Source organism: Planococcus citri, chromosome 3 (assembly GCF_950023065.1).
Source record: "Planococcus citri chromosome 3, ihPlaCitr1.1, whole genome shotgun sequence".
In the NCBI taxonomy this organism is placed as follows: domain Eukaryota; kingdom Metazoa; phylum Arthropoda; class Insecta; order Hemiptera; family Pseudococcidae; genus Planococcus; species Planococcus citri.
The window spans coordinates 65,595,924-65,614,311 of record NC_088679.1 but is presented as its reverse complement, the minus strand read 5'-3'; the positions used below and the strand labels follow the sequence as shown (position 1 = coordinate 65,614,311).

At 36.6% G+C, this 18,388-nt stretch overlaps 2 protein-coding genes across 5 annotated transcripts; one reads left to right on the top strand and one right to left on the bottom strand.

Annotated features, from left to right (window-relative positions):
- Positions 1 to 4,934: 4,934 nt before the first annotated feature.
- LOC135842137 (cell division cycle protein 23 homolog) lies at positions 4,935 to 15,744 on the bottom strand. Of its 4 annotated transcripts, XM_065359515.1 has the most exons (12): positions 15,417 to 15,718; positions 13,915 to 15,253; positions 11,351 to 11,532; positions 11,008 to 11,139; positions 10,580 to 10,925; positions 10,322 to 10,499; positions 10,059 to 10,238; positions 7,778 to 7,942; positions 7,283 to 7,529; positions 7,025 to 7,208; positions 6,832 to 6,945; positions 4,935 to 6,751 (listed from the first exon to the last, which is right to left on the bottom strand). In XM_065359515.1, exons 3-11 carry the CDS (start codon positions 11,488 to 11,490, stop codon positions 6,835 to 6,837), a joined length of 1,683 nt encoding a protein of 560 aa, XP_065215587.1. In that variant the 5' UTR covers positions 11,491 to 11,532; positions 13,915 to 15,253; positions 15,417 to 15,718; the 3' UTR covers positions 4,935 to 6,751; positions 6,832 to 6,834. The 4 variants fall into 4 exon arrangements, 2 of the variants coding, with proteins under 2 accessions (XP_065215587.1, XP_065215586.1); XR_010558073.1 differs by lacking the exons at positions 4,935 to 6,751; positions 6,832 to 6,945; positions 7,025 to 7,208; ... (4 more) ...; positions 10,580 to 10,925; positions 11,008 to 11,139 and adding exons at positions 11,625 to 11,689; positions 11,851 to 13,789 and having other exon boundaries at positions 11,461 to 11,532; positions 15,417 to 15,742; XR_010558072.1 differs by lacking the exons at positions 4,935 to 6,751; positions 6,832 to 6,945; positions 7,025 to 7,208; ... (4 more) ...; positions 10,580 to 10,925; positions 11,008 to 11,139 and adding an exon at positions 11,625 to 11,689 and having other exon boundaries at positions 11,461 to 11,532; positions 11,851 to 15,253; positions 15,417 to 15,744.
- On the top strand, positions 5,051 to 6,707 carry LOC135842139 (RNA-binding protein 42). Its single transcript, XM_065359517.1, has 6 exons — positions 5,051 to 5,183; positions 5,249 to 5,436; positions 5,529 to 5,802; positions 5,891 to 6,165; positions 6,238 to 6,432; positions 6,507 to 6,707. Exons 1-6 carry the CDS (start codon positions 5,131 to 5,133, stop codon positions 6,632 to 6,634), a joined length of 1,113 nt encoding a protein of 370 aa, XP_065215589.1. The 5' UTR covers positions 5,051 to 5,130; the 3' UTR covers positions 6,635 to 6,707.
- Positions 15,745 to 18,388: the final 2,644 nt, after the last annotated feature.

The window sequence follows — 18,388 nt, the reverse complement described above, 5'->3', positions numbered from 1 at the left end:
AGCGAGATGAATGAAGCGGCGTTGAAAATTTCTGGCCCATGCACAGGGTGTCCACAAATTGAAAAACCGGTTTGGTCAAGAAAATTGAAACGTGTTTTTACTGGCGCAATGTATTCTACACACTAAGGCGACATAAACGTGATTTATGAATTTTTTGAAACCGGTTCATTAATTTGCAACCAGTAGACAAAAAATACCCAAAAATTGCAGATAGAGAAAATTACACAATTTTGTCTAATCACATTTTGAAACCGGTTCATTGGTTTGCATTTAGCAAGCAGTTTTTGACAATCGCCTAAAAATTGGAGATCGAGAAAAAGCTGGAAACAAAAGTTGTAGGGCGTGGAAAAACCAGTTTATTGGTTCGCATTTAGCAACCAGTTTTTGACAATTACCTAAAAATTTTATTGGAGATGAAGAAAAAACTGAAAAAAGCTTGAAAAAAAGTTGTAGAGCGCGAAAAATTGAACCATTTTCGCTGATCGGATTTTGAAACCACTTCCTTAATTTACAACCAGTTATCAAAAATTACCTAAAAATTGGAGATCGAGAAAAAAGCTTGAACAAAAGTTGTTTGGTTCGCATTTAGCAACCAGTTTTTGACAATCACCTGAAAATTGAAGATAAAAAAAAGCTTGAAAAAAGTTTTGGAAAGTGAAAAATTTGAACCATTTTTGCTGATCGGTTGAAACTGGTTTATTAATTTGCAACCAGTTGAAAAAAAGTACCCAAAAATTGCAGATAGAGAAAAAAGCTTGAAACAAAAGTTGTAGAGCGTGAAAAATTACATACATAATTCTGTCTAATCACATTTTGAAACCGGTTCATTTGCATGTAGGTAGCAGCCAGTTTTTGACAATCACCTAGAAATTGGAGATGGAGAAAAAAGCTTGAAAAAAGTTTTTAGCCTAAGAAAATTAGCATTGAATAGGGAAACGCTGCCGTACAAGCTGAATTTTGGTATACTATCCCATTTTTGTACCCAGAATACGAATCCGTGGAGTCCCCACCTGTCCCTAGCGAGCATCTCCCCCAATTGTGGATTTCAGCCCCCCAAATGAGGGTTTTCGCCCCTATATCCCCAAATTATGGTCCTAGCCCAAAAATGGGGTCTATAAAAGTTGTTCTAAATCAAATTTCCTATCAGATGAGCTATGAACCAACTTCGTCATCCTGAGGGGGGGGGGGGGACCTACAGTCAATAATAAGAAAATTAGCATTGAAGGGGAAAACGGAAGGAAAATAAATTATGACCTCAAAAGATTCGAGTGCGGGTGCCCCGAACCCTTCTACATACTATTTCATCACTATCAAAAGTATCAATTACTCATATTCAAAAACCCACCTATATTTGATTGAGTCTAGCTCCACCCCCCTTGGGGGGACGGAGTTGGTTCATAGGTCATTTGAGTGGAAATTTGACATAGAACAACTTTTACACCTCGTTTTAGGGCTAGGACCGCAATTTGGGGCGGTAGGGGTGAAAAATGTCTGAAAACTTTCATTTGGGGGGCTAAAATCCACAATTGGGGGAGATGCTCGCTAGGGACAGGTGGGGACTCCACGGATTCGTATTCTGGGTACTAAAATGGGCTAGTATTCCAAAATTCAGCTTGTATGGCAGCGTTTCCCTATGAACCCCTTTTTTTGGCTAATTTTCTTAGGCTATTTAGAAAGTGAAAATTTGAACCATTTTTGCTGATAGGATTTTGAAACCGGTTCCTTAATTTGTAACCAGTTATCAAAAATTACCTAAAAATTGGAGATCGAGAAAAAAGCTTGAACAAAAGTTGTATAGATAGGGCGTGGAAAATTTCACAATTCTGTTCAATCATATTTGAAACCAGTTCAATTGGTTCGCATTTAGCAACCAGTTTTTGACAATCACCTAAAAATTGAAGTGATAGAAAAAAAAGCTTGAAAAAAGTTTTAGAAAGTGAAAATTTGAACCATTTATGCTGATACTGATAGGATTTAGAAAATGGCTTATTAATTGGCAACCAGGTAACTTTTAATGGCTTGCTGCAAATCAATTAACCGGTTTCAAATCTCATTCACGAAAATAGTTCAATTTTTCACACTCTATACAACTTACGTTTCAAACTTTTTTCTCTATCTCTAATTTTTAGGTCAATTGTCAAAAACTGGTGGCTAAATGCGAACCAATGAACTGGTTTCAAAATGTGATTGGACAGAATTGTGTAATTTTCCGCGCCCTACAACTCGTCGGCCTAAGTGCAATTCCTTGTAAGTGCCACATGTAAATAGAGACTTGTGTAAGAAGCGCCTCATCGCATGTATCGCTTTCTATGGGACAAAACCTTCAACTCAAAGGTAGGTCTTGTTGTCCGCACCAAAACACAGTACCTACCCAAGAATTGAAGATTTTTACCCAATAGAAAGCGCTACAGGCGATTAAGCGCTTCTTACACAAGTCTCTATTTACATGTGGCACTTCCAAGGAATTGCACTTAGGCCGACGAACTGTTGTTTCAAGCAGCTGTTTTCTCAATCTCCAATTTTTAGGTAATTTTTGATAACTCGTTGCAAATTAAGGAACCGGTTTCAAAATCCGATCAGTGAAGCGAAAATGGTTCAATTTTTCGCGCTCTTCAACTTTTGTTGCAACTTTGCAAGCTTTTTTCTCTATCTCCAAGTTTTGACTTTTAGGTGTTTACCAAAAACTGGTTGCTAAACGCAAACCAATGAACCCGGACACCCGAAACCGGTTTCAAAATGTGATTAGACAGAATTGTGTAATTTTTCTCGCTCTACAACTTTTGTTTCAAGCTTTTTTCTCTATCAGTATCTGCAATTTTTGGCTTCTTTACTTTTTTTCAACTGGTTGCAAATCAGGGATGAGGCCCGGCCCAGGACCAGGACCCGAAACCCGAAAAAGCCCCGATTACTTCCTTGAAGCCCGAATGTCCAAGCCCCAAAACCTTAAAAACTGTAACCCACAAAGCCCTGGCCCAAAGCCTGAAACCTTTTCCTCTGAAAAGTGAAAACCAAGCCCAGAACGTGAGCCTCGAAACCCAAACTGTAATCAGGGCTTTTTGGGGCTTGTAAATTTTGAAAATTTCTATTGTAATTACTGTTCTGTGCATCTCAAAAGTCAAAAAAGATGACTTTCAAAAAAAAATTTACAACTTGAGCAAAAAGTTGAATATTTCAACTTTCAAGGGGTTTTTGGTACATTATGTATATTCCCAAGCCCAGAACGTGAGCCCCGAAACCCAAACTGTGATCAGGGCTTTTCGGGGCTTGTGTGAATTTTGTAAATTTATGTCTATTGTAATTATTGCTCAGTGCATCTCTATTCTCAATAGTCAAAAAAGATGATTTTCAAAAAAAAAAAAATTGAACTTCAGCAAAAAGTTTAATATTTTAAGGATTTTTTGGTACAGTATTATATTCTGTTGAAAAATGATACTTGAAAATATGAAAAATTTGGACAGTAATTAAAAATTCCAAAAAAAATTTACTTACTCAATTCTGATTGAAAAAAAAAAACAGTTCCATTCAAATAATTTTTTTTAAAAAAGCAATCGGAATCTGCCCTGAAAAATTGAAAATGTTTTTTTTTTTTCAACAGAAAATCAAATAAGCTGAAGATTTTACTTTATTCTTCATTCAATTAAAATTACAATTTCAAGTCCCAAAAAGTCCCGGAAAGCCCCGAACGCTTCATTCAAGCCCTGGACACTGAGCCCTGAAACCCAAACCCAAAGTTTCCGGGGCCCCAATCTAAGCCCAAGACCTAATAAAATTTTTGATTGAAAGCCCAAGCCCCGGAACCCGGAACTCGGAACCCGAAAAAAAATCGTTCGGGGCCTCATCCCTGTTGCAAATCAATGAAGCGGTTTCAAAAAATAAATTCATATCACAGTGTGTAGAATACAGAATACATTGCGCCAATAAAAAGAAAAACCTGTTTCAATTTTTTGACCAAACCGGTTTTTCAATTTGTGAACACCCTGTTCATGGGCCTGAAATTTTCAAGGTCGCTTTTGAAAGCCCTTTTTTTTCCTACTGAACGCCGCTTCATTTATCTCCCTAGCTCTTTTTTTCCACTTGGAAATAAAAGCCACGGAGCTGACCGAGCATTACTTTTGTGTCATACTGTAAACTGTAGAATTAGAATTTAGAACCGCTATAATTATTATTATTCGCCTAGTAAACTTGTCAAAAAGTGATGATTCCACATCTCACAGAAAATGAAAGCTACCTACTTCAAACTCAAAACACTTTTCTCGCTAATCAATAGAAGTTCACATTTGAAAATTCAAACAGCATTACTAATCTACAAGACTATTCTTCGTCCTACCTTTACATATGCGGCTCCAGTGTGGTATGGTACCTCCAAAACAAACAAGAAAAGACTTCAAACATTCCAAAATAAATTTTGTCGAATCGCCACTAACGCTCCATGGTTTTGCCGGAATACCCAAATACAACGCGAGCTCAAAATTGAAACAATCGACGACTTTCTGAAAACTACAACTGAAAAATACCTGAACAAATTATCTGATAACACCCTTGCTTGTTGCTTTGATATTGGGCAAAATCGCCCTTCAAGACTCAAACCAAAACTTCCTCAAAATTTCTTTTAGGTTTTTAGCCCTAACTCTTTTCTTTCTTAAGTTATTTTTAAAGTATCCTATTTGTAAAAATTTGTGAATAGCGCAATTGTGCTGAACCAAATATTAATAAATTATTCATTCATTCATTCAATGATTTCTATTTTCGATTTTTGAGTGTTATTTGAGTTGCATAATTTTCGGCGGAAGGGGCCATACTCCAAAGTTTTTTTAATATTCATCCGTTGGAGCGCTAGTGTTTAAAATTCTGACGCTGCCCGAAAACGAGGAAGTATCCAGTCAAAAAAAGTGTTTTTCAGACTTTTGTTTATTTTTCATTTCCAAGTTTCATAATTTTCCACTGTTTTCGACATTTTCCTATCGTTGTAATTATTCCTTGTTCATCGTTTAATATTTAATTCGTATTGTTGTATTTCAACTCAACTTATTAGTTCGCCAGAAAATCTAATCAAATACATTCCAGTTCAGGTCCATTTCAACATTTTCACTCGTTAGTTTTCACCCCCAAGTTGAAAGTCGAACTTCAATCATGGGGGACTTCAGCGATAATAAAATGCAAACAATGGTCGATGAGATGACGAGGTAAGTCTACTATTATACACTTCACTCTAATCGAAACGCAACGTTAATCATAATTATTCGTTCAGGTTCGAGGAAGAGATAGGAATGCCTTACATTCCACCCAAAATGGACCCTCGTACTGCTGCCAATCCGCAGTACGTGATTCGTACAAATACCTTTAATCAAGCTCAACAAAACCTTATGCAAGGTCCCGAAACTACCATGTTTGTACCGAATCAAGTGTTGAATCGGCCACAAACGATGCCAGCTCAAGGTACAGATTCGTTCAATTTTCAACCATTACATAATCTGTACGTTTCGCCCAAGTTTCATTTCTAATCACGATGTATTCTTTTCCTCTTTCAGGATCCGTGAATCCAGCTTACCCGAGTAATGTGAATCCCTACAATCAGCCGATACCACCGCCGCCTCAACCGCCATCTTTCGCAGCTCCAATGATCATGAGACCGGAAACGATTAATAGACCGACCTCAACTGCGCCTGCTGTATCTAATCCTCCAACACATCGACCTGATCCGTCTTTTTTCCCTAGAAGTACTACAGCAGCTGCTGCTGCGCCTGCGGTACCTGAAAATAAGCCCGAGACGAATGCAGATGGTACTCCCAAAGTTGTGTTGAGGTTATTATCTTTCATACTCGTTCTTTAAGTCACATTTTAATTCAAATTAATTTTGATATTAACTGTAATGAATCTTGTGTGATTACAGCGCTACTCCCAAGCTTTACGCTCCTAAAATTGAAACGTACGATTACACAATTCCGGTCCCTTCTAGTACCAATTACGATTATTCGAAACCTACCGAGTATAAGAAAAAAAATGACCCGAATAAACCGGATTACATCAAGAAAGACGGCAAGCAATACGCTCTACCTAGTATTTCACCTTACGATCCGGTAAAGAAAAGTAAAAAACAGAAAAAATTCATCAGGGTGTCCGGTGGACAAACTTGGGAAGATCCTACACTAAGCGAATGGGAAGATGGTAATTTATTCTCGTTGTTTATTCGTCGTCGTTCAATTTCATCTCTTCTAACCTCTGTATTTGTTTACGTAGGTGATTTTAGATTATTTTGCGGCGATTTAGGAAATGACGTAACCGACGAATTATTGACTAGGATATTCAGCAGGTATCCTTCTTTTACGAAGGCTCGAGTAGTCCGCGATAAACGTACGAATAAAACCAAAGGATTTGGATTTATATCTTTCAAAGACCCGCAAGATTTCATCAAAGCTTCTAAAGAAATGAATGGTAAAATTCATTTAAAAATAATTACGAATTTAGTTTCTTTTTTTCTTTTACTAATCACCTCATTTCTGTTGAAGGTCGATACGTCGGAAGCCGTCCGATCAAATTAAGGAAAAGTACGTGGAAGAATCGTAATTTAGATAGCGTTAAAAAGAAGGAAAAAGAGAAAGCAGCTTTGATAGCGTTACTCACTGGTAAAAATTAATCTGAATGCAATTGTCATCTCGTGTAGAATGCACACGTTGTAAATAATTTCGTAATAAATGTTTTTTTCGTTTTTCTATCATTAATTATTCGTCTATCGCGAAAACGAGAACTACCCCTATGACATGAAAATGATCGCAGTTTATTGTATATTTTTCTGAAAAACTTATAACGAAAGAAAACTGTATTAAAAATTACCAATTAAATTTGGAATAAATTATTGCTGACTGATTGAGTATCGAAATTCTTACATTCTTCTAACTCTCTCCTGGTAGCTATCTCTTTTAATAAAGCTTTACCTTCTTCTTTCGTCTGCAAAAAAAAAAAAAAAATGATTAAAATGAATCCACTCATTGCAAAACCTGATGCTAACGAAACAGGAAACACTCACTTCTTCGAAATTCAAACACAATTGAGCGAACTGGAACGCTAAATGGAACTGAGATAACTTCAAGTGATGATAGGCAAGATATCGATGAGCATCGGCGTACTCTTTATTAAATGCACTGCCTTCTTTAACCAATTGCTTATAAGCACCGGCTGCTTCCTCTTCCTCGTTTAACTCGGTAAACAATCTGTGAAATACGCCAATGTGCAATGTGTAAGATAACGAATAAGAAAGCAGGTAAAAGTAAGCTTTGAAAGTTACCTAGCTAATCCTGATAAAGCTAGACTATCGATATCGCCGACATTTCGAGCTCTTTTATAGCATCTCATAGCTTCGCCGAAACGATTAAGTTTCTCAAAAACTTCACCTAAGGCGATGAGCATTAAACTATCGTCGGGTCTGATGAGCTGGGCTCGCTTGTAGTAGTGCAACGAATAAAATGGCATTTTCAATATTTCGTACGTTTGACCGAAACCGTACCACGCTCGGTAGTCTTGAGGATTCATGGCTGAAACGAAGAAAATAAGGAATTACAAAACAGGCTTCGTTATTTATCACAAGGCGAGCCAAATATCCAGAATTCAACTTGGGCAGCGCAAAATTTGATTCTGAAGAATGGGTAACATGTTTCAAAGAACCAAATTTCAGCTCAATCGAAGACGACGAATCGAAAATACTCCCTTGCGAATGAATTATTCAAATTTCACGCTTGATTTGATCATTTGTACGTAAAAATTCATGTAACACGATACATACCAACAGCATCTCTGTAACTGGTGATGGCACCTCGAGTATTTTTCATCTCCATGAACTCGTGACCTCGTAAAATCAAAGCTGACATGTAATTTGAATTCAGTTTAACTGCTCTTTGAAAATAGGCGGCTGATTTAGCATGATCTCCACGCATACTGAAGTAATTACCTAAACATAAGAATACATTCAAGTTGAATCTAGTCAACGAAGAGTATTTGGGCTGATTTCAAACATACAGGCATGAAATCCACCATTTAATTTTTTTTAGTGACTTTAGTGACTGAAATATAGCAAAAAAAAAGACCGAAAATTGGAGAAAAAGTGACCAAAATTTTGAGAAATGAGAGCAAAGTATATATTATGTTAGTCGGGGAGCCCGCATAAGGATCTATTGCACCCCCCCCCCCCCCACAGGAGATTTTCCGGAACAACTTTTTTCTTAAAGGGGAGTCCTAAGGAACATTTCTAGCCCTTGTCCTCTTCAAAAAAAGGGGCGGTACTTACAAAATGGCGGCCATTTTGATTGAGATTTTTGGTGAATTTTTGAAAATCAAATTTAGGCCAAAAATGAGGGAAAAAATCAAAAGTTTACCAAATTGACCAAGAAAGTTGAAATTTGGAATACACAATATTTTTGACACGCCAAATCGATTGGAAACTGTTTCAACCCGTTTTGAGCAGTTCTGGAGCCTCCAGCAGATTTTAGAAACCTTAAATTCCCGCAAAAAAAATAGAGTTGGAAAGCCGAAATTAATTCTGAAAACTAATTTCAATACGCCGTGAAGTCGACTGCAGGTAAATTTTAAGTAGTTTTGGAGCCTCCAGCGATTTTTTGAAAATTACTGGAGCCTCCAGTAGATTTTTGAAAATTGAAATTTCCCAAAATTTCATCAAATGGAGATGGAAAGCCGAAATTCATTCCGCATACTAATTTCGATATGCCACGAAGACGACTGCAGGTGGATTTCAAGTCGTTTTGGAGCCTCCAGCGCCCTTTTGAAAATTACTGGAGCCGCCAGTAGATTTTTGAAAATCAAAATTTCCCAAAATTTCATCAAATGGAGATGGAAAGACAAAATTCATTCTGCAAACTACAAATTTCAATACGCTAAATACTCGACTGCAGGTGGATTTCAAGCCGTTTTGGAGCCTCCAGCCCCCTGTTGAAAATTACTGGAGCCTCCAGTAGATTTTTGAAAATCGAAATTTCCCAAAATTTCATCAAATGGAGTTATAAAGCCGAAATTAATTCCGTAAATTAATTTCGATATGCCACGAAGTCGACTGCAGGTGGATTTTAAGTCGTTCTTGAGTCTACAACGACTTTTTGAAAATTACTGTAGCCTCCAGTAAATTTTTGATACTTAATTCTGCAAAGTCAACTGCTGGTGGGTTTAAAGTCTTTTTGGAGCCTCCTGCGACTTTTTGAAAGGTTGTATGGCGTTTTTTGGAAAATTGAAATTTCTAAAAAGTAGCTGGAAGCTTCAAAACCATTTGAAACCACCATGCAGTCGACTTCATCTCGTATTGAAATTACTTTGCGAAGTAAATTTCAGCTTGGGGGAATTTCAAGTTTCAAAAATCTGGTCACTCCAGTAATTTTCTAAAAGTCGCTGGAGGCTCCAAAACGACTTGAAATCCACCTGCAGTCGACTTCGTAGCGTATTGAAATTAGTTCGCAGAATAAATTTCGGCTCCATTTGATGAAATTTTGGGAAATTTCGAGTTTCAAAAAACTGCTGGAGGCTCCACAACTGCTCAAAACGGGTTGAAACAGGTTCCAATCGATTTGGCGTGTCAAAAATAGGGTATATCCCAAATTTCAGCTATCTTGGTCAATTTTGCAAACTTTTGATTTTTTTCCTCATTTTTGGACTAAATTTGATTTTCAAAAATTCACCAAAAATCGAAAAAGGCACTTTAACACTTGAAATTCTGACAGGTGATGAATTTTTGTCAGATCTGTCGATCTACCTTTGTACAGTTCGAAAATATCGGCTCTATCCAATCACATCGTCTTACATTTTTAATGTTGAACAGTTGATTTTTAATTTTTTTTCAATTGATGATTCTGAAGGATTTTCATGAAAAATATTGATGATTTCCTAAAAATGTTGCACTTTTTTTTACACGACAAATCTTTTAAAAAAGTGACCAGTCACTTTTTTTGGCCTTTTCCGCCGAAATAGTGACAAAAATTGACTTGCAAGTGAAATAGTGACTAAGTCACATTTTAAGTGACCGAATTTCATGCCTGAACATATTAACGTATTAATTAACTTACCAACAACGCAGCATGCTTGAGCTGTATATCTATTTATCGAGAATACATGATGAGCCAAGTGAGCTAGTTCTTTTTTCATATCACTAACGTAAAGTAAATTCGAGTATGTATCTAGATCTTCGATTCTGTAAGGATCCTCCGATTGCATACGTTTGAATAGGTTCAATGCTTCACCAACATCTAACGATCGAGTTTGATTCAGTATGGTCGAATTAAAAAAAAAAAAAAAAAATACATACATCGAGATTACGATAAATACAAACCTCTTCTGTTATGATACACAGCAGCGATACGAGAAAGTAAAAAATGACTTTTTGAAAATCCATTATCGTGTAAAGCCCACAACGTATTCAGTGCTTCGTCATTTCGTTGTATTTTAGCGTACGTTTGACTAAGAAAAAACTCTTTCATCCAATGAGATCTCAGATTCAGTTTCGATAACTGAAAAAATACACACATTCGATAACCGAACACACGTCGTACCTGATCTCGAATTCATAATTATTTAATACTCTACTTACGGTAATTCTATCGTTAACTAGATTAGAAAGCTCGTCCCAAGCTTCCCACAGTAAAGGTAAATGATGCACAGCTTTACAAAAACAATCCATCGCCGCATTCCGACTACCCAATTTCACCGATACTAAACCTTTCAAGTAATAAGTGAACCCATCTCGAATATTCTCGCTTAGATGGTTTTGTAACATTTCGTTTAGCTTTTTAAGACACGAAAAATAATCCCATTTGGTTGTCGTATTCATATCGGTGAAATCCATCGGTTTGTTTTGTTCCAGCATTTTAAACATGCAATAAAAGTTTAAAAACGTCGAACGTTCGGTGTTGACAGATTTAACGAAATACGAGCCACTGAAACAGCATTGAAATCGTAGATAGAATCAGATCAGGGCTATATCAATTGAACGCGTTCAATAGCAAATTCTAAACCTACCGAGCATATTCGTGAAGAGGAAATAGGCAATTCGCCATTAAAAACGTTTCGTATCCTTCGGCATCTATTTCTACTTCTGTAACGGTTTCGTCAGCGGTAACATTATCCAAAGAATAGTTCAACTCTGCCAGCCTAATTCGAATACATAATAGAATTAATATAGATCAGACCACCAAAAAAAAAAAAAATTGTGGACAATCAAAAAGTAATTTTTGTGATCAGGACGATAACGAACTCTGATCTTTCAAACGACAGAAATAAAATAATTGACCATTATTTCTGCATTAGGTAAAAGTAATTTTGAAACCCAAAGATTCGAGTGTCTCGTTTTCACAGTATTTACCATTTTTTAGTTTTGTATAATCCTCTGAGACCACACTCTACGGAGAATTTACGAATAGATGTCTTGATAGCTTGCAAATTGTAAGAATTGAAAGAACTGTCTTCGATGTTATCGAAAGTCGATATATTTAATTGATACATCGTAACGAATGACGGCGATCACTCAACATGGACAATCCAACGCTGAAAAAAAAAACAAAAAAAAAAAAATTCATAACATGAGGATCATTTTTTTATTCAACAAACCGGTGGTATTTTTAACAATCGAGGCTCACATCTATTTTTACTGAATTTTCTTCATATATTGATACTCGACATCAAAAATACTACGGTAAGGATCCTTCGAACACCAGAAATAAATTAATTAACTCGACAATAATACTTATTACTTTAAACGAATCGTCAAATAGTAAAATTTGAAAGAAAAAAAAAATTGAAAAAAAATTTCTTTAAAATACTATCGAAAGTAGTAAAATACACAAAAACATAAAAATGACATACATTTACGATGTTTTCTTCTCATTTGTTTGTTTCTCTTTCATTTTGTAATCAGCTTTGTACTTGACTGAGCACTGCAATCTAGACCGAGTTTTCATTTCTTTACTAATCTTGGCCCAACGGCAACCATACTTTTCGAGCAACTTGGCAAATATTTCGTTCTCTTCGGCGGTCCAGCGTCCTTTTCGGTAATTTTTACCTTCATCGGAAGACGGATCGTGGCGAGGGTTTGGATTATTCTTCATCTGAACGTATTTCAATCTACATTGAGTTCGATTCCTGGTTTTAATCGATTCGCTAATCGTGACCCAGTTTTTATCACCGTGTTCCCTTATTAATTCGAGTAACATAGCTTCTTCGTCTCTGGTCCACGCGCCAATCTTTACGTTACTGGTCGTACCGTAATTTTCGAAATGTGCTCGAATTTGAACGCAGGATCGACTACCGACGAGTTTGGCGATTTCACTGTACGATTTGTTTTCTTTTTTGTATTTCATGATGACGCGATGCTCTTCTTTGGTGAATCGGCCTTTTTTCAATTGAGGAGCTAAAACGTAAGACCAATGGGCGTGTATTTGGCTGTAGGTACGATGGGGAAAATGTCTACGAATAGTTCTCCACCAATGATATATAGTTCCTTTTTTGCCATCATCTACGTTCATTTTCGAGCCGAGTTTAAGCAGCAATTCATCTTCTTCTTTGGTCCACGGTATATTTTTACCTTTCTTAATAACCGATACGTATTTGGTAAAACAGGCGAATGCTGATCTATTAGTGCCTAAGAGTTGAGCAATCCGGTCCCAATCTTGAGCACCGTATTGGGCAGCTAGATCTTTCATTTTGGACGTTTCATCCGGAGTAAAATCTTCTCGATTAAGATCGGGATTAGCCAACAGATTCCATAATCTTTCGTAATCTTCGGAACGAAATCTATACTGAGTTTCGTCGATGGGTAAAGCTGAGAAATTCACTTTTATGTTCCAGACTTTGGTATCTCTCAGATCGGATACGTTCAACGTTTCTTTAATAGCGTCTTGAATTTTTCGTCTACGTTCTAATAATTCATCCGGCGTATCGTGCCCGTGAACTGATACGATTTCTTTATTCACATTTTTCAAAAATAAATTAAGCTGATCGACGCGTCTATTTTTCAACTGTTGTAAAACCAACGTATCGAAAGATTTGGCGTCTTTTTTCAGAAATCTACGCGTTTTGGGTAATTTAAAAAGCATTAATTGGTTTCTACAATATAATTCTCTTAAATCGGCATTATAATCAGCCTGGTAACGTGCTCTATCTTTAAAATATGGTATACCGAAGCGACAAAAGTACGAATGACGATTGTGGCCAGTTTCGGCACTATGTTTGCTTATTTTCTTCTTTACTCTTTTCAGTTTGACAGTATCGGCCGAACGAAGCCGTTCGAGTTTCTCTCCGATTATTTTATACTCTTTTATCAGGTTTTTTTTCTCTAACAATGCCGTCATCGCTTCAGCCGCAACTTTATTACAACTTTCTATATTTCTCTCGAGTTGCGCGTTCAGATCTAGTAATTCGTTTCTTAACCTCTCGTCTTGGATACAATTAACGATTAAGTCGTTCAAAACTCGATCGTTGTTTTGGTCCAGTTCGATCGAAGCGGCAGGAGTGATTAGTTTGATCTCTCTGATTATTTCGTTACCGTTATCGTCATCTTCGGAGAAATCTGTCCGGATGTCGTCATCGCAAGGTACTATGTAGTCGGTGCAAGGTACGTTTTCGATGCTGGGTTCGTTTCCGATGCAAGGTACGATTTCGTAGCAACGTACGTTAGACAGGTTCGTGTATTCCGGTGTGTTTTCATCGGTTTTCTCGTCTGTATTCTTCGAGGAGGAGTCGTTGGTTTGTATAGACGTAAGCGGTCGGTCAGCCGAGTCATCGCATTCGTCTTCAGAATCCATGACTACGGAAAATGGTAACCGTATGTGAGAAATGTAACCTCAAATTGTAATAAAACAATCGCGAAAGACAAAGAATGTGAGCCTTCGATACGTATACAGGAGTTAAGAATAAGTAAATCGAGCTAACCTCTGAGTTGCTTACGGATTCATGCTTCTTCTTCTGCCAATTTTGAAAGCACTTGGATTCGAGTAGATATCAAAACGTTACGAATACGATAAGTATTCTGAATAATATTAATTTTATCAAACGGAAAACTGAGAAAGTTTTTCAAAAATATTCAAAAATTCAAATTTTGTTTTGTTGCACAAACGCACAAAAACCACAAAGTCACAGATGAAAAATCGAGGAACACTTTTCTTCGTTTTAGGCTTTACGACAAAATTTTTCCGGCAGCATTTTAACCGGAGTAATGTATTTTTATTTTTTTTTCAATCTGTTGTATTTTATTTTTTATTTAATATGGTCGACGTATTTATAGCGAATTATTATTGAATTAATTTTAATTTAATTATAATTATAATTAATTATTAACGACACATTCAATTTCAACTCAAGTTGAACTTTCAACTTTGACACGAAGCAGAACTTATAAATCTCATCAAGGTGCAAGTGCAACTAGCAAGGACCCCATTTCTTAATGGTACCATAAAAAATTCATTTCACAATATTCAATATTTTACTCAATCAAAATCAAAACTCAAAAGTTCAACAACTTCAAAACTTCAAAAATCAAATCAAACTAATCAAAGTTATCTATATTATATACAATTATACAAACATTTTATATTTTGCAGTCAATTTCAGAAGCATTTTTTAAATTTCAAAATATGAACATTTGCTTATGCGGAAAATAAAAAGTAAAAACTAAAATGAACAATATATATACAACAGAACTTGGAAGTTGGGAGCGAATAATTTTTCAACAACTCTCAACTCTCAAGGCGAGTACGACTGGTACGACAAGTCAAATATTCAAGCAGCAAGCACTGGAAGGGTTCTACTTGCTGTAAAACACACATCACTAGCACATCACTATTCAATACGCTGACAATCGCATACCAACTCCTTCGAAATCGGAACTTGTGGAAATAGATTTCACAATGAACACTATTTCTCCATCCTTATGGTCGATTTCCAGGTTTTGCGGATAACGTAATAGAGGGGCACGGCGATTCTCCAATGCACCGAACATATCAACGGAATTTAAAAGCTTCCAATATCTAACTTTCAAGTCACACATTCTTGTGATCGCATCTTCAACATCAATTTTCGATTCACATAATCGAGATCGAATAGCCGCGGACAATGCAGATAGGGCGACAGGAGGATTGGAGAAAAATATTTGATATGCTTCCTTTATTTCAAACTGATGATTTTCAGGAACACATTTTATCAACACTTGTTTTCTGAATGACTCCAATACAGTATGATAATAATCAAGGAGTGATAAAAGTAAACTTGCATCCTGAAAAAGAAAAAGTATACCTATCAACTTTTCATTAGGCAACATGACGATCACCGGATCACGATACCTATACGTCCTTCAATACATAGCCTACATTAACGTTTTTGAAATAAAATGAAAAAAAGATCGTAAGTCGTAACATTGCTATTTGGTATTTGCTTACTATATTCTCCTGCAGTTGATTAATATACGCTTCATTTTCATTTCTCTTTTTCAGTTCTTCATCTTGCTGCGCCAACAGTTCAGATAGAATCTTGGCTTCCATTCGCAATTCTTCTATTTCTATCTCTTCTCTTGTTCTCGACATTTTATATTCAATTCACTCAGAATATCAAAAAATATATAGCATTGAAAACATTGAAGCACCATGCACTACGAATATTGCACAACACTGCACAAGACCACTCTGGCACCTGGCACAAGTATTGCACAAGTAACTGAAAAAAAACTGACCCGCCGACCCGCGACCCGCCAACCACAACATGGTGACCAGTGTTGCCAGTTTAAAACGGTACCGTATGTTTAAAACTAAAGCTCTTTATTTAAAACGTTTAAACCACAGTGTCAGTGTTTAAAACAAAATTCTGTTTAAAATGTTTTTTTTTTTGTTTTAAACAAATTTTTTTTCAACTCTGAAGTTTTCTAAAAAAAACCAACACTTTTTTTTCAATTTCTCGTTGAAAAAGTAGACCTAGTGAAATTGAAGGAACTGAATTTTCATTCTTCATCCTATACCTGCATACTTTTTTTTGAAGGAAAATTTTGTGTTTTGATTTCAATATGACGTCTCATCTCAAAAGTTGATGACTGGATAACGTATATTTGAAAAACTGAATCCAAAACGAATGAATTTGTGTTAAAAACGTGTTTAAAATTAAAACACGTTTAAAAGTTTAAAACGCATGAGAATCCAGCAGTTTAAATTAAACGGGTAGGCAAATTGCTGTGTACGAGCCAGTTGGGCATGGACTGAGGAGTCAATATGATTCCACCCATTGATTTTACATGGATTTTACTGTTCTCAACTTTAAAAAATAATAAAATATCCTTTGACTATATATACATGGACTCCTATCTTCATTGTTGCCGATGAAGCCGAAGTAATAGAGGTACTAGATCGGGAGCATCGGGAATTTTCATGCGCGCGCAGGAATCCGAACCACCCTCGCACCTTCCAATCACGGTGAACCACGGAGCGACGAACACCCTCCTACGTTCCAACGACCGCTACGCTCGTTGCAACGAAATCTCGCGCATGCTCAGAGCCCATGTCCCGATCTAGTACCTCTATTGCTTTGGCTTCACGATTCCCGTTCAACAACAATAGAAGATAGCAGTCCATGTATATATAGTCAAAGAAAATATCACTAAATGTGGAAATTACAAATTTTTTTCTGTCGGGGAGCCCGCTTAAGGATCTATTGCACCCCCCCTCGTCGATCCTCTGGGACAACATTTTTCTAAAAGGGGAAGTCCTAAGGAACATTTCTAGCCCATGTACTCAAAATAAAAAGTGACCCTACTTACAAAATGGCGGTCATTTTGATTGACAGATCAGCCGAAATCGCAGATTTTGCGTCCGAACATAGGACTTGTACAACATTTTTCAAACCGTACAGAAGTAGATCGAAAGATTAGGCAAAAATTTATCACCTGTCAAAATTTCAAGTGCTAAAGTGCGTTTTTCGATTTTTGAAAATCTTTGGGTCAAAAATGAGGAAAAAAATCAAATTTTTACCAAATTGACCAAGAAAACTGAAATTTGGGATATACCCTATTTTCGACACGCCGAATCGATTGGAAACTGTTTCAACCCGTTTTGAGCAGTTCTGGAGCCTCCAGCAGATTTTTGTAACTCGAAATTCTCACAAAACTTCATCAATGGAGTTGGAAAGCCGAAATTTACTCTGCAAATTAATTTCAATACCTACGCTAAGAAGTCAACTGCTGGTGGATTCTAAGTCGTTTTTGAGCCTCCAGCAGATTTTTGAAATTTAAAATTTCCCAAAAATTTTATCAAACGGAGATGGAAAGTCGAAATTCATATTCTGCAAACTAATTTCAATACGCTACGAAGTCGACTGCTGGTGGATTTCAAGTCGTTGTGGAGCCTCCAGCGACTTTTTTAAAGGTCGTATGGCGTTTTTTGGAAAATTTAAATTCCCAAAAAGTACCTGGAAGCTTTAAAACCATTTGAAACCACCTGTAGTCGACTTCATATCGCATTGAAATTAGTTTGCGAAGTAAATTTCAGCTTGCCAACTCCGTTTGGTAAAATGTTGCGGGAATTTCAAGTTTCAAAAATCTACTATAGGCTCCAGTAATTTTCGAAAAGTCGCTGGAGGCTCAAAAATGACTGGAACCAACCTTCAGTCGTCTTCAGAGGGTGTGAAAAATTGAATTGTAGAGTAAATTTCAGCTTTCCTTCTCAATTTGATGAAATTTTGTAAAAACTTGAAGTTTAAAAAATCTGCTGGAGGCTCCAGTAATATTCAAAAAATCGCTGGAGGCTCCAAAACGACTTCAAATCCACCTGCAGTCGACTTCTTAGCGTATTGAAATTAGTTTACAGAATAAATTTCAGCTTTCCAAATCCATTTTGATGAAATTTTGTGAAACTTTTGAGTTTCAAAAATCTGCTGGAGGCTCCAGAACTGCTCAAAACGGGTTGAAACAGTTTCCAATCGTTTCGGCACGTTGAAAATCGGGTATATTCCAAATTTCAGTATTCTTGGTCAATTTGGTAAAATTTTGATTTTTTTCCTTCATTTTTGGCCTGAATTTGATTTTCAAAAATTCACCAAAAATCGAAAAACGCACCTTAGCACTTGAAATTTTGACGGATGACAAATTTTTGCCTGCTCTTTGGATCTACGTTTGTACAGTTTACAAAATTTCGTTCAAGTCCTATGTTGGAACGCAAAATTTGCGATTTCGCCTTCGGCTGACCTGTCAATCAAAATGGCCGCCATTTTGTAAGTAGGGCCACTTTTTATTTTTGAGTACAAGGGGTAGAAATGTTCCTTAGGACTCCCCCTTTAAGAAAAAAGTTGTTCCGGAGGATCGACGGCGGGGGGAGGGGGTGCAATAGATCCTTAAGCATAGTCGTCGGCTCGCCGAGGTGGTTCATAAGTT